This window comes from Talpa occidentalis, unplaced genomic scaffold (genome assembly GCF_014898055.3).
Source record: "Talpa occidentalis isolate TD23 unplaced genomic scaffold, MPIMG_talOcc4v2.1 talOcc4.8, whole genome shotgun sequence".
NCBI classification, from domain to species: Eukaryota; Metazoa; Chordata; class Mammalia; order Eulipotyphla; family Talpidae; genus Talpa; species Talpa occidentalis.
Window position 1 is genome coordinate 110,625,388 of NW_023605194.1, and position 16,979 is coordinate 110,642,366.

The 16,979-nt window shown below is 39.8% G+C and overlaps 1 protein-coding gene across 1 annotated transcript in view; it reads right to left on the reverse strand.

Moving 5' to 3' along the window:
* Nucleotides 1–16,979, reverse strand: part of HHIP (hedgehog interacting protein) — a 90,490-nt gene that overhangs the window by 60,923 nt on the left and 12,588 nt on the right. The window contains exons 3-4 of the mRNA XM_037497545.2: nucleotides 16,805–16,961; nucleotides 15,929–16,130 (exon numbers count right to left, since the gene is read on the reverse strand). Of these exons, the coding sequence (XP_037353442.1) occupies nucleotides 15,929–16,130; nucleotides 16,805–16,961 (359 nt within the window). The remainder of the gene's footprint in view (nucleotides 1–15,928; nucleotides 16,131–16,804; nucleotides 16,962–16,979) is intronic.

Genomic DNA, 16,979 nt, shown 5'->3' on the forward strand with positions numbered 1-16,979 from the left:
AACGGCTCTTTTACCACTGAGTTCCTCTCCTGGGTGGCAATTAAACTATATTTAAAACTTACATCTTGTTTATATATGCTCTTGAGCCAGAACCTTTGGTTTATAGGAAAGAATTTGCTGATTTCTTTCCTTTCCCACTAAAAAATTACTGAAGTTACACTAATCACTTCTACAACTGCATATGGCTGACCTCCTCAAAGGGTTGCTATCAAATGCAAAGCTTAGATTGCCTGGCTTTGCTTATATTACATTCTGAAATATAAATCAAAGAGATTATAGAAATATTCTACCTTTGGTCTGTACATTTCAGTACCTAAACACTGTCTGATTAAAAATTAGGTGTGTAATTTTTGGGAAAAGTTTATCTTGAGTAATATTTCATCAGTAACAGTGTTCTATTATGTGTATGTGTGTGTACTATATCTATATTATAATATTCCTGACTATTATGTATACATATAATGTGAATTACAAATGTATATGTATACATGTACAACATACTTATTTTTAAATCATATAACACTCTTATAGACAACAAAACTGAGTAATGAAATATTTTTCTTTAGTAAAGAATTAAAAATACTGGTTCATTCTATGTCATACAAAGCTAACAGGAAAAGAAGAAAAATTAGACATTCATGAAACTAAAACAGAGACATCTGGGCCCACCTACATTATGCCCTGATCACTAGTGAAACTTAATCCTCTAAAAAAAGTATTCCTAAAGTTTTCAGTGTGACATCATCAAATAAGGATATATTTCTTTTCACAAAACTGAATCTAAACTCCTGTGTTTGATAATGTTGATGTACATCACCCTCAAAAGAACACCGTGAAAGCTACTCCTAATGGAAACAACACAAAAATTGAACAGGACTTGTTTTCCCTAAGTATTTCATTTAAAAAAAGGTGTATTCTGATGCAATATCTTCATTCATGTTTAATGACTCATAAATTTTCAAATGCCATAGTAAATTCAAATTAGCAAAATTACAGGTATTACATTTTCTGCATGTCACCCAAGGCAGTCCTCACTATGAATTGGTTTTGAACTCCTTTACATTTCAACTCATTAAATATTTGGTATTTAAAATTAAATTGTAGAAATAAAAGCTTACTGGCATGCTTCATCTGGAAGTTTCACCACAAAGTGAGGTTAGCACTATCTTCTGGGCGCAGGGTGTGGGGGGGCCCTCTTTGAATATGACACCCAGACATGTGACTCAATGCCTCTCAGAAACTTAGAATCAGAAATGCAAAGGTCGGATGAAGTTAAAGGTCATCCCCCGCGGGCAGGAGGGGCCAGCTTCCCACCAAGTTTCTAGCAGATCTGCTTCCCTAGGACACATCATAAAAGTAATTTACTGACAACTCACCTTACCAGAGGTCATTTGGGGCCTCAAGTCTTCTGGAATTCACTTTTAAGAAGCATGATTAAGTGGGCACAACGATTGGCCCTGAAGAATTTATGCTGAGAACAAATGTCTGTCAGAATTAAATTCTTTGTGTGTGGTGGCTTCAGACTTAAAAAAGATGTGTGCCTGATGAAAAGCACATATATTCTGTTCACCAAATTAAATCTTAGAATGAATATTGGTTAATTGATTTATTAGGTTTTAAAAAAGTACTCCAGAAATCCAAAGAGACAACACAGTCTAATAAAGTGGAGACTGCATTTACCAAGTTAGTTAAATTCTTTTCAGTCTTTTCTAGTCCAGTTCTTTTCACCCACTGGAGGGGGAAAAAAAAACACATTCACATTATTTCAAAGAAAAATGAAGATGCAGTTTTAAACCAAGCCACGAGTGTTGACTTCTTGTCAAAGTTTTGCAAGAAAAACTATTTCCTGATTAAAACAAGTCTCCTGCTTTTACTGTTTTTGATAATTTTGACCTGAAATATTTGGCTTACTATTAGGTCGAGACGACTTTTGCACATTAAAAAAAAAAATCACTGAAAAATAAGAGTGCATTGAGCAAAATAAAAACAGATTATGTGACACTGTGTGTGGGTGCAGCTTACTCTATACAGTGCATGGAGACGAAGCTGCTACTTTCAATTGCACAGCACACATCTCAGTAATAACAGGGGATGAGGCATACAATTTCAAGGAACACCCACAATGAAAATTATTCTTTCCAAATAGAGAATTGTTTTGGAATAAGTTAGGTTAATTGGCACCATGGGATTTCTCTCAAGGAAACAGAGCATTGAAATCCTTACATGTGCAAGCAAATTGATCAAGCCTTACCCTCTCTCCTTTTCAATTTTTCACATCTAGTTTACTCTCTCCACAAGCAAATTAACTTTTGTCCATTCACATGCAGGTAGAAAAGGAGATAGGGTTAGTTTTTTTTTTTTTTTCCAGTTTAATTTACAGCCTAAAAGGCTGATTACATAAAGGAGGTTCAATTAATAACAAAGAAGCAGCTCACTGAGGATAGCTGGGCATATTTTACTGTTGAGAGTGAATTATAGGTACTTTATAAGTAAAGCTGGTATTTTATAGTCTAAACAGTGAGAAATTCTCTACAACAACATTTGTGTGTCTTTCTTACTTGAAGGTCACACCTTTATATCTCATTGTCATTTAATTCTCTCTGACTTCAAGATACCTGGATTTTGGCCTTTTATATGCTAAATCCAGTTATAAATGTCTTTAAAAAAAAAAAAAGCATATTTCTTCTATTTAAATGTGCATTTCCCAAGGAGGAAAAGTGTGTGTGTATGTGTGTGTGTGTGTGTGTGTGTGCGCACAGATTGATGGCTACTGTGTTCCTGAGCTGTCATTTAAGCTGTGGCACAGTGAGCCCTCCTCTTTATATATAACCACTCTGATATTTTCCTGCAATTTACATCTTTTTACCAGAACCCATTAACATCCTATGTTGCTAATATAATGGGTTTCAAAATTTGTGCTTTGAACTATGGGAAAGAAAGTATAAATTGAGTAAATACATGTGTAGAGCTGCTTACATTGAACAGGGTCCATTTCTAAATATTCATCCAATATTTATTGACCTGCTGAAGGTTGGAAATAAAAGGAACCTTGGCTATAACCTTGGTTATAGCCATAACCTTGGTTATGGAGTCTCCCATTTTCTAGATGGAGAGTTAGGCTGGAATGGTCAACAATGGGTCCTCAGCACAAAGCCTGTCACAGAGCTGGCCTCCGGTGCCTGTGTCCTGCCTTCATCCACTCACACCCCTCCTGGCCCCTCCTAGTCTATTCTCAACATGCCACTACCTATCATGTTTAAAAAGTAAATCAGATCACGTCCCTCTTCTGTTCAAAATCCTCCAGTGATTTCCCTACTTAGAGTAAATGCCAAAGACCTCATCAGAGGATCTGCCACACCCTTCTTGTCCTGTCAACCCCCACCCCCACTCCACCCCCACCCCATGCCCACCCCCAAGCCAACACCAGAAGCTCAAGTCTGGTGCCAAGGGCTCTTCCCTCTCTCAGCTCGGCCCTGGTCTCCTCCCCAGCACACTGATTACCGCCTGCCTCAAAGTCAGGGACATCTCCACTTTCCAGCCCAGCTTTGAAAATGCACCACCCTGGGGTGCTACACCCTCAGACCCGATCCCACCTTATAGAACCCAAGCCGCATCACATCCAGTTAGGCAGCTTCCACATGTTTAGCTGGAGCACGGGGGACTCACAGAGTAGGGAGCACCTGTCTGTGAATGGGGAGGAGGCCCCATTCTCTGCACCTCTAAGCCAGCAAGCAGGAGGGAGTTCCTGTGTACTGGGAGTGCTTGTCTCTCCCATGATTCTCAAGGAATCCTATTCCAGAGAATAGAATTTTCTATTTCACAGAATTTTAGCAGCAGAAAGGACCTAAGTTATCCTTAGCTTAGTCTCTGCCTTCAAGATGAGGCTGCAAAGATCCCAGAAGTTCAGGCGAACTGCTAAGTCTCACTGTACTGGCAAGGCTGTTGCTCAGGTGGTCGTGAAGAGTCTGAAGCTCTGGTCACCGAGCATCGGACCTCACATGGCCCAGCAGAGGCTGTGACAGGGTGTGACACGTTAGCCATCAGTGATGTTGGCGACTGAAGCTGTCACCAAGTTTCTGATAATTACTGACAAAGGAAGAAGCTCATTCCATCAGCCATGCCTTTTTGGTTGTGCTGAAATTTCCTCTGTATTGACATTTAATCAAAGTACCAAAAAAAATTTAAAACACACACACACAGTCCTTTCTTCAGCCAAGGAGATACTGTCTTTAGACTGCAATGAAGGAACTTAGGCAATCATGGGGCTATGCCAACGACTGGGTAAATCTTTTCAGCACTAGCCACATTATGCAAGCACAAAATCCTAAGGTAAGCCGCAGGGGGAAGTGCACAGAAACTCCAGGCATAAATACATTATTAATATCATGGGGTCAATATGACCTTCCAAACCCCTGGAGATAACAGCCACCTTTGATGGCTTCTGTTCCAACCCACAGTTGGCGAGGGAAGGAGCTGCGTGGTGTTTTCAACCTCAGGTCACGAAGTGAATAGAGGCCAGTCACTGATTAGTTAGGACAGATGTTTGGTGACTGTGTGTGGAGGGAATTGGGGCCACTTTTCCTGAACAGGTGTGTCATATCCATCCACAGAAAAGCGTGAACTGTGGGAAACTCCTCGCCAACCCTCAGAGAAAGGCTAAGAATTCTGTAGGCATGAAATTTGCTATCTTTTTCTGCTCTAAGAGTACTGCCTGCCCTTTTCTACCCCCTCAACCCCCGCCCCCCCATCTTCCATTTGTACTTCTTACAGTCTTGTTTTTTCCCAAGGAATGTTGAAAGGTTTCACTGTTGGCCAAGGGTTCTCAGAGCAGATATGTTTCCACTAAGTCAAAAGAACCCATTTTGACTTAAATGGCAAACGTCATTTTATTTAAGCTTATGATCCATTTGAAACAAAGGTGCTCGGGAGAAGAGGCTGGTTTAGATACAGCTCATTAATATTAAAAAAAGAAAAAGAAAAGATAAAGTATTTAGCTACTCCTTTTTTTTTTTTTTTGTGGGACACTCCCCGGTGGCGGGGAACGAACCGGCGCTGCAGAGGCTACGGGCAGCCTCGCAGCCCAGCGCTCAACCGCTGCACCACCAGGGGAGGCCCAGTATTTAGCTACTCCTAAAAAGAAAGCCAGAATCCTCAATATTTGAATATTTGAAAGGACAGTTCTTTTCTCAAGAAGTTTGTGACCATATATAAACTTTAAGATCCTTTGTCACAATGTGTTATGTTAGCTTCAGTTTATTGGTTTCAGTTCTACCATTGCAATAAATGATTTAAAAATGACTTAATCTACTAGCATTGAGAGAATTAGTTTTGCTGGATTTAGACCAAATTCCCTCATTTCCTTTTTTGTTCTGATCTTCTCTCAGGTATATATGGTGGAGTAATTAGCACACCTTTTATGCTAAGCAATTAATTATCTTTTACAGATATTCTGTGATTTGAAGTTTAGGCCTGTGGAAAAGCACACTATCTTTAAATGAGTGAGCGAATGAACTTAGAACAAGATGGTAGACAGCATGCCCAAATGCAGTAGGGTGGGAATTCAGCAAGTGGGAGATGCACATTTTACCTCCCTTCTGATGACAATTCCTGAGAACCACTGAGACAACAGGCAGTGTCACCTGGCATCTCACAGTCACACTCAGATTGAAAAATACATGACTTAGAAAAAGATTTTCTCAAGCCTTTCTCATTACAACACATTACAGAATGGTGTCACTAGCTAGCACCTTATTTTTCAAGGTATATTTGAACTGAAAAGTCCAAAGTTGGTTTTAATTTTTAGGCAGTGATCCAGTTTTTAAAACACTTTAAACAAGTCCCCAGTTTGTGACGACCTTGATGCTCTAATAATAGTTCAACATGATCGCAGACTTTACAGACAAAAATAACTAAATGCCAACGGATAAATACGACCGACAAGCATGTTAAGATGCACAGGAGTAATTGATAACACATTTATTGCATATACATATTATAGCTGGTCTACCTAAATCTATTGTATAAATGTAGAAGTGAAAGAAGTTTATTAAAAACAAAATATCATTATAAACACACTCCTGATATTGGCCCTAGAAAGGGAGGCACAAGTCAAAAAGCAGCATGCTGGACTGTGTAGGAAACTCTCAATCAAATACTGAGTTAATGTGATAGGAAAGTGTCTATTGGACTGGAGACTACGAGGTAGGCAGTTAAGCTCTTTCCATTGATGTATCTTCTCTTGCACCTGATCGCCAGCTCGTCAGCTTGATAACTGATGTTCACTGTTACTAATGTTTAATTTTGAAGTCATCCCTTAAAGTTCTCTCTTCCCTGACTTCCTGATACATTTTACTGAACATAAAATGTGTTGGGGAACGCACTCTCTGTATCATGACCTTACAAGTCAAAGTGACAGCAAGTTTGCCCAATTGCTTCCTTCCCAAATCCCAAGGTTCTAAGTCTGTGCTTTGAGCAATAGTTGCTCGTGGCAAAAGTATGTGCCTTCTTTGTTTTCAGTTCCAGGATATTTCCTTTGCAAATCCTACAATGTATTAACTCTGTGGCAGATTGACATGAACCATGTTCCAAAATAAACACACAAAAAGCCCTATATTACTAGAATATCCCAGTTGAGAAAAACTACTATGAAAGCAAGGAAGTTCTGATGAAAGGTCGCCGCCCACTCATGGGTCAGCTGCTTGGAGCTCAGTCCTCATGGGGCCTGGGTACAGTGCCGTGGACGGCACACCAAAAGGTGGTGCTGCCAGTGAGAAGGTGCTTCTTCCTCTAGTTGCACATTTCTATAAAATTATATTCCACTTTGGCTTTTGGAATAAAAAACAACACTCTGCACATCAATACAACTTTGTTTCCATGGCAATGTCACATAATTTTGGTGCAGACACTAACACTGTCACGGGATTTCCACCAGTCCTTATGCAATCCCAGATTAAGGGGCCTGTTCAGTACCTGTGAACCCACTGATGGAGCTTGGGGATCATTCTGAGGGGCTAGGCAACCCCCCCCCCCCACAAGACCTTCACGTTAGCATGAGAGATGAGAACAGCCAGGGCTCACTAAATACACCAGATTCCAAACATACGGTGCTACATGTGACCTTTGTTCTCTCCAGCCCACAGATGAAGAAGCTAAGCCTAGACAGAGTCAACGACTGGCCTGGCTGGACAGGCCTGGTGTGGGTGCAGCCAGGGAATCAAGTTCTCAGGCCTGAGAACTCCACTGTCTTGCCAGCCAGAATTAGTGTGCTAATCCTAACTGTTGCCAATGTATTTCTTGCACACACCCCTCAATCTGACCCGCTATGGAGAGCTGCTATGAGAAGCTTCCAGCAGAGAGTACTGACATAGACAGTGTGGCCTCAGATGAGGGCCCTGGAAGTCGTGGCTAGCGCCAGTCAACTGTATAAGCTTAGGCGGTTTACTTCACTTCTGTGAAATGGGGCTTTCATACCGGCCTCCCAGGTTACTGTAAGGATCACGGAGCTCTCTATGGAATAGCTTGGCAAAGCTTGCTCGTAGTGGTGGGTATGATTAGTAAGAAGAAAGACCAGGGTATCCTAACAACCCAGCTTCCTTGAGACTGTGGTCTTGGGAAAGAAAAGCCACTGAGTATCTCTAAAAGGGTGCTGGGCTGCCTTCCACCACAGAGAGGTGCCTGCTATTGTCATCCAGCCCCTGGAAAGTAACATCACCTGCGCTCCCCAATAGGGCTTCTCTTTTCTCTTTCTAGTCAGAAGTAGTGCCGGGGGTGGCCATGTTCAGGCAGGCACCTTCTCCAGTGTAAGCTTCTTGTTTTTTTTCACGTGTTGTAAGTGATAATCACAGAACTTTGAGATGGACAGGCTCCTTTTTCTCTATCGTTCAAATGCAAAGACATTCATTTACCTCAGCTGTGACTAATGGGACAAAAATGTGGGAGGGTGCAGGTCTTTCTGTCCTCAACTGGAGGGACCTTGCCTGTGCCCCTTCAGTCACACTTCAACAGAGAATATGATGCAGGATGGAAAATAACTTACAGATTCAACTGGCTGAAACTGGCATATGTCACACACGTGGCCTGTATGCATTTATAGTTCTTGAAGCACTTTATGAATAGATTGCAAATGCAAACATCAAGAAACTAGAACATGAAAATTAACGATACCAAACAGAAAATGACGCTGAGATTATTTCATATCACCAAGGGGACTTTTTGGTTTACAAAAATAATTTTTCTGTGGACAATCACAGTAGATTTAAAATGAGGTTAAGCTTATTTGAAAATTGCAAACAACATGAATTTTCAGAGTACAGGGCATTTTGATCTAAAGTGTCAGCAACACTCAATAAAATATGGTTTAATACCATATCATTACTACCTAGATACACACACACACACACATATAAAATGACTGCAGCCTAAAATTTTAGTCGCAGATCTACATTTTGTTTATTTTTAACTTAATGGTTTGGAACCAGATTTTTAAACTATTGAAAGAGAAGGTATTTAAAAGTTTTTATTTGGGGAAGACGATTTGATTCACTTTCTATCACTTTTAGGATAAATGTATTTAATGGTTATACCCAGCATTCTAGCAACTCTTTTTCAGATGAGGTTTAATAGCTTTTAAAATGGTGATCTTCTATAGTGATATTTGCCAAATATATTTTATTGCATTCTTTCAACCGGACCAATGCTTTCTTCTAACCTGAATGCAGAGTCTGCATTTAAGCATGCTCTAGCTGGGGAAAAAACATTCTGGAATGTTTTTGCATAATGATATTTTTAAAGTTTTGAACCTATCAAATGACTACTTCAGAAGTGATTAAACCTCATCTAAAAGAGAATTTCTCTAGCAGTAGGAATAACCATTAAATGCATTTATTCTCAAAGTGATAGAAAGTTAACTGACTTTAACTTTGGAAGCAACTTTGATACACGGCCCATTTATCACCATCCATACGCATGTGTGTGTGTGTGCGCCGGGTTTCCAATGTTACTTTTGAAAAGTAAATTGCTTTTCACTTCTGCTCTGACTCATTTCACTCGAACAAAAATACACTAACATTTCACAGGCTGCCAGCAGAATGCAAGTGAAAGACCAAGGAACATGTGAAAGTTTAGTTAGGACTAGGACAGACTTCAGGAAAGTAGGACATCCACCCCAATGGGGGCGAATCCTGCATGTGATTTACAAGTGAGTGAAGTCAGAGGAGGCTGCCCTGCTGGGGCTGGCCCCATGCACCCCTACATGCTCTCTAGCTCCTGGGCACCCTGGCCACTGTCTCTCAAGAGCCCACCAGACAGTCACCAGACAAACAGCAGCTTTCAGCCTTCTGTATTCTCCTCCCCTGGTAAAAGGACTGCTTCCAAAAACAGCTTTTGAAGTGAGGGTCCAGGCAGGTGAGAGAGACAGGAGTCCGGGTGCACTTGTTCCAGTGATGGACAAGGCTTTTGGCTTTGCTGCCTGTGGCTACCACTGCTCCACCCTCCCACTGCTTGCACTGGCACCTGGGAGCCCTTGAGAGCACTGAATGGACTGGCAGGGATCGGTGCTTGCAGGTCTCACAGGTGCACCAAAGCTGGGGCTGATTTTCAGGTGCTAGGTCAGCAGAGGAGACTGGTAAATCACATTTAGAGGGGCTTTTGGGGTGCCTGCCACTTTTCACAAGTGTTTACAGCTCTCATAGCCAACTCCTAATTTTAGGTACAGGAACTACACCAGATCCTGCCAATTTGCTGAGCACCAGATTCCAAAAAGGAACCCAAGTAGGCAAACCACATTAGGTGAAGTTGGCCAATGAGAATTGTTGAGTTTTTTTTTAAAAGATTTATTTATTTATTTATTTATTTATTTATACAAGAGCCGGGGTATAGGCCAGATGTGTGGGAGGGTGAGAGGATTCACCAGAGACAGAGCGGGGAACAGAACAGGCAGACTGACAAAATACACTGCTGAGGGGAGCAGCGGGCGCGACAGGAGAGGTCTGCGCACCATGTGGGACCCTGGCTGGCCGGTCGGGATTGAACCGGCACTGCAAAGACTGCAGACAGCTTCACAGCGCGGTGCTCAACCGCCTGCACCTCCAGGGGAGGCCCAGAATTGTTGAGGTTTTTAAGTAGCATTTAAAAAAAATTCTATCAAGAAGAACCCCGAATAGCCAAAGCTCTCCTGAAAAAAAAAGAAGGGAATGGAGGCATCACACTCCCAGATTTCAGGTTATACTACAAAGCCACAATCATCAAAACTGCATGGTATTGGAACAAGAACAGACACACAGACCAATGGAATCGAATAGAAAATCCAGAAATAAACCCACAGATTTATGGTCAACTAATATTTGACAACGGAGCAAAGAATATGCATTGGAGCAAAGAAAGTCTGTTCAATAAATGGTGCTGGGAAAACTGGGTCGCTACATGCAAAAGAATGAAGCTTGACTACTACCTCACACCATACACAAAAACCAACTCAAAATGGATTAAAGAACTAGACATAAAACCTGAAACCATAAAATACATAGAAGGAAATATAGGCGAAACACTACGTGATTTGCACATCAAAGACATCTTTACAGACACATCACCCAAAGCAGTGATAGTGAAGGCAAAGATAAACAGCTGGGACTACATCAAATTAAAGAGCTTCTGCACAGCAAAAGAGACAATAACAAAAACAAAGAGAAACCCCACCAACTGGGAGAACATTTTTGCACACAACACTAATGATAAAGGATTGATCACAAAAATCTGCAAAGAGCTGATGAGACTCAACAACAGCAAAGAAAATAATCCAGTCAAAAAATGGGCAGAAGAGCTAAAAAGAAACTTCTCTGAAGAGGAAATGCAAATGGCCAACAGGCATATGAAAAAATGTTCAACATCACTTGTCATCAGGGAAATGCAAATCAAAACTACCATGAGATACCATCTTACACCAGTGAGAATGGCACATATTAAAAAAACTAGCAACAACAAATGTTGGCAAGGGTGTGGAGAAAAAGGAACTCTTCTGCACTGTTGGTGGGAGTGCAAACTGGTCCAACCCCTATGGAGAGCTGTGTGGAGATTTCTGGACCTACTAAACATAGAGCTTCCATAGGATCCAGCAATTCCACTCCTAGGTATTTACCCAAAGGACACAGAAACATCAATTCCAAAGAACACCTGCAACCCCTATGTTTATAGCAGCACTATTTACAATAGCTAAGCTTTGGAAACAGCCCAAATGCCCAAATATAGATGACTGGATCAAGAAGATGTGGTACATATATACCATGGAATATTACTCAGCATTCAAAAAAGATAAACACATGCAATTTGCAGCAACATGGATGGCACTGGAAGGGATCATGCTCAGCGAAATAAGCCAGAAAGAAAAAGAAAAATACCGGATGGTCTCACTCATAGCAGGAATCTAGAAAACGTAAATAAGGGACCAGGAAAATGAATAACTATAAGAAAGTGAAAATCAAAATCAACAAAAATCTATGAACCAGAGACACTTTTGGGGGGGTGGGTGGAGGGAGGAGAGGGATTGGGGTCAAAATGGGGGGGTTGAAATTGTATGGGGAATATAAAAATAAAGTTTATTATAAAAAAAATTAAAAAAAAGCAAAATAAAATAAAATAAAATAAACTCCTAAGATTCATGCTACAGTAAGGACTCAATGAATTATTTTATATTAAAAATGACTACAAATTTTAAGAATAAATATAAAATAAATGTTGAGGGGTGAAACAAAAAAAAAAAAAAAAGAAGCTTATATGCTGCCAGAGTTAACACATCACTCAGAGTGGACAGGTGAGACGTGTAGGCCAAGTCAATGGCAAAAGGACAGGACAAATGACAAGTGGTGTCCAACCATTTGCTCCCAGAGGCCATTTCATTAAGGGACTTGAGCAGAGACTGGGCAGAAAAAGCATGTAAGTGACTCAGAGGCCCTGCTCTATGTAGGTGTGTGGCTCTCCCATTGGCTACCCATTGAAATCCCCCAGAAAAGCTTTAAAAACACTGGGTTCCCACCCAGCTATTCTGATTCAACTGAGGTGATAGAATTTTGGAAAGGTTCTAGATTATACTGTGAAGTCATCTTGAGAACCACAGGTCTGTCACTCCCCAAGGACTTCAGACAGATGTATTTGGTTCTACACTTGCCACAAGTTCTGATTCAAAATTCACATATATGCTTAATTTAAAGATTTCAAATTGCCAGTTTCTTAAAGAAGTTTTTTTCCTTGAAGATATTATACATTTTTGTAATTTCCTTCTTTGGAACAAAACAGCAATAGCAACAGCAAAAACCAGCGTGCAGGCTCCCCCTGCCCTCCCCCACAATGAAGATGTTCAAGTTTGCTCATCAGTCGGACACAGGCATTCTTCACACTGTCACTGTTAGCGGTTAGCTCCTACACTGCCCCATCACCAAAGAGCTATCAAATCACTATAAAATTCTAAAACATATTTGATTCACTCCGCTTGACAATGTTATAATTTTGTAATTATAACATTGTCAAGTATATAATCTGTCCTCTAGGTTGGAATCAACTCTTCTTAAATGAAGTGACAGTTGAAATTCACATGGTATAGCATTTATTTCATTAATCCAAGTCCACATTTCATTTCCTTTAACAAAATGAAGACAGTTTTTTTCGCTCGTGCTTTGCAATTTTGCACATCACTTTTGCCCAGTGAAATGCAGACAGCTAGCATGCTGGACTCTATAAATACAGGCTGTACCATCTGGGTGTTTAATAACAAGACATCATATGCATAGCTTCCATCCAGACCCACTGAGGGGAGGTATCCAGGTTTCCTGCATGATGGATTCTTTGCTGATGTCTCAGAAGATCAGAACTTACAGAGGTTTACGGAGACAAACCAAGAACTGACCAATCACTGTCAATTCTTAACTGACAATTAGCAGGAAAGGAATCCAGTTTCCTTTATAGCCAGCATTAGCTTTTAGAAACTGCTGTAACCAGGAATACCTCTGTATGCCTGATTTAATATACTCATACTGGTCATTAATTAATGGCATGGGGGAGTCTCCACTGTGGTTTGTCTTGTTTTCATGTTAACATATGAAATTGGGGCTGAGAGTACATCATTAATTCTGTGGTCTGAGTATTGCAGTCTGTACTTTAGCTTGTTAAGGCAGCTCTAAGCTCTGTCTTTGAATCTTAAAACCAAAAGAATAGAGAAATGATAGATACAAGGGTTTATGAAAATCCAATTTGCATTATTTATGTAAAATATTGTTGACAAAAACAGAATATTGCCAAGAACACACTACTCATGGATCTAAAGAAGCTTGGAAAAAACTACTGTGAAATGTTTTCCCTACAGGACTTCAGAAGTCTCCGAAGAGCCTACCACAAAATTCAGTGGTATTTTCAGCTCTTGAATGTTGGCCCCACACCAACAGTAGCCTCTTCTAACATTTAGCTTCTCGTGGGAGTTCCATGGGCATTAAGAGAAAGGCCATTTGTAACATAACCTTAGCTGATAAAGATGTGGTCTTGTTATTCATTATACTGTACAAACTCAAATATTCCCATCTTACTGACATCATGGGAATAATAAATACTGAAGGAATGCAATATATTGCACTTTAAAATATATAATATTATAGATTCTACGATGTATGTAGAATAATGGATTATGAAGGACTTCTGGATGGCCCAGAAGTCCTGGAACTCTCCTAGGAAAGAAGGGCCAAAGGGGGTTTGGGAAATTCCTGGAGATGTGCCGAACACATACCCAGCAGTCATATCTGGCTCATATGATTTTATCACATAATGAAATGTCAGAGAAGATGAAGTTCTGTTCAGTATCCCTACATTGAGCACACACAGAAACCAAGTAACTCTCAAGAAACCCCAATGAAAAAGAAGACATTCTTTTAACTGAAGTAGAAACAGAAACACCAGTTTTTCACTTTCATAACAAAATTTTCAAGTAATCTAAGTCCCTTTCTTACACCTACATTTTATTATAAATATCTTTTGAATATTAACTTTTTTAAATCAAAAGATATTTAAAAACTATTAGTCTTTCAAGTACTTGAAAACGTTACACTTTAGAGTAAATTGGTGCTGTGTGTCATGGTGTATGCTCTTACATTCAAATATGCTCTGTCGGTGAATGAATACCAAGGACCAAGTGATAGAACGTGTACAAGAACGATAAAGAACATTATTTATGATGGTAAAAAGAAAATGATGGAATCATCACAAATGTCTCAGAATAAGTAAATGAAACACCCCAAAGAGATTAAAAACTCAGTTTGGAGGAAAAGTTTCCACATCTGGGAATAGACTCAAGTCATATTGTTAAGTGGAATAAGAAGGCTGAAGATGTATATATGGTTTGCCTTTGAATTTATTTTAAAGCTGCTTAGGAGAAAGCCTAGTATGTTCTTCTTGTGTGTTTCCACCTTTGTTAATAGGGGTCTGTATTTCCTTTGTATTCAGGAAAGATTCACTTAATTTTAATATTAACACTGGAAGAAAGTGTACCAAAACTCTAATAGTGATACTGTTTAATTGATGAGACTGTAGGTGATGGACTTTCGAAAGTACTTCCCCAATTTTTCCTTTTATAGAAAGTGCATTTAACTTTCATAGTTAGAGAAAATATCCTGCCAGTGAGCAGATATGCTGCTGCCACATCTCTACTCTTTGCTCATTAGGCTCTGCTGTTGGCGAGTTATCGGAACACACCACAGAATATGGAATATGGAATGTATTTATTGGACTCTGATGTGCAAATCACTAATGCTTCATTTTAAGAGACTATTGATCATTTGCTGTGAATTCTAATGAAAAGTTTTACTGGGAAAAAGTTGGAATTACTGAGTTAAATGGCTTTTTCCTAATCATTGATGACTCGGTGCCAACATGCTTTTCCTTAAGGACCCCACATGTCATACACACTTCTCTCCTGCAGTCACAGTCACAACAAGAGCTGGAGTTTGGCTGACCCCGATAAGATGGCCATCCCTGTGTTCTCACTGACCCATCCTAATGGTTGTACAAGACAGCCGCTGAGTAGACATCAGGAACATATCTATGTTTTTTTCTGACTGACTTCTGCTTTTGAGATTCTGGCCTATGAGTAGAGCTCAAAAAGTAAGGAGTTTAATTCTATCTGGGTAGAAGAGTGCAAATCCTCCCTTCATTTTTTTCCAGGGAAGAAATAAAAAGGCTAGCCAGTTCTTCCCAAATCATACTGTTACTTTGCTTCATTCCAAAATAGCGAAGAGCCATCTGACAGGTCTGAATTTTAGAACACCGTTATTTTCTGTAGCAGCCCAGTCAATACTGAGCTGTGTACTCCCATGAAACAGATTTGACAATTTTATCTACATACCTACAGCGTTATTTAACCTGAGGCCCCAAATTGGAAAAGTGGAAAAGGCAATAGATGTTCCTATAGAGCATTAAGATGGCTAATTAGAGATAAAAGTATTTGACTTACCTTGAAAACTCTGTACAGTACAAGGAAGGCACAGTATAAGTAACATTTTTTTATGACACAGACTCAAAACCTGATTCAATGAGAGAGTAATTTGCAATTGCCACAATAACCCAAAAACCTGTTTCCACTAGCATATCCTGATACACAGTTCTAAGTAGAATGCCTGTTAAAAAACATTTAAAAATACATTTTATAAAACAAAGAATTAAATTGTGTCACTTACATAGGGGAGACGTCAAAACATCAATCTTATTGCCCTGCTTAATAGACACCAAAGAGCATTAAAATGTTAATGTCATTGTCTCAATGCAGTTGCCATTACTGTTCCCTTATGTTGTCTCCTTAAATAGTCTTTGATTTATTACAAAGTAATATCTTCACAGAGGATAACGCTAAAATAAAATCAACATGGCCAGAGCAAAGATAAATAAAATTTAAAAAGCCAACCTTTATTCCACTCTGAACAAGTTTGTGAATGTCCAAATAAGGCTCCTTGAAAATTTCTCCTTCGGGGGTGAGTATCTTCACGAAACCCTCCTTTTCCAGAATGAACAGCCGGTGCGAGCCGTCCCCACTGTGCACGGCCCCAACAGGCTGGCGCAGTCCACTTACAACCTCCTGAACACAGAAGCAGTTGTGTTTGTGCTTTCTAAACAAATTAAAGAAAACCAGTAAGCTTTGCTTGGGATGAAGGAGGAGAGGCACTACTGGGCATCTTTTTCTAAATACATTTCCCCGGAATCAATGGCTTTGGAACCACGAAGCACTGCTAACCTCAGGTCACATTATGACTCAAGTGATTCTTTTAAATTCATTTCAATGGAAGCAAACAAAGCAGCCTTCTCTCAGAAAGTAAAAGAGAGAATCAAAACAGGTATGTATTTTAGTTTCCTGAGCTCACCTCACTTTTCAGTGACTATAATTAAAATTAGCTTTACTCCCAATCATTAAATCTTACTGAAAGGCACTCGGAGAGAAAGTTCTAAGGTCTATTTATAAAACTCTGATTCGCTAATAATAATTATGCTGAATATTTCCATTGCACTAAGCTAACACCAATTATAAAATTCAAGTTTAAAACGATACTCATAAAATTCACATGAATCATAGAGAAGCCAAGCTCATAACAGTAGATTAGTAGCCACGCATTAGAAGCATTTAAGCTAATGTGATCGTAGAGAAACAAATGATTAAAAAGGAAAAGAGAAAGCCATCTGCAGGACAGAGCCTGCTGGACACAAGCACAGTGGGTTTGTTGTCAGAAATCACAAGACTTGTCAGTTGGGTTTTTTAAATGGTTAAGGAGCATTTATCGTTATGAACCTGGTGATGTCTTCTACTTTGTCGTACTCCTCCATCTGGTCCAGGTAGTTCGAGGCTGGCCCTCTAATTTGTTTTCTTGGAAAATCCGGAAAGCACAACCCACCATCTTTTCTTGCATAATAAAAGCAAAACTCCTCAGCAGTAGTTTGAAGGAAACCTTTGAAAGATATAGACA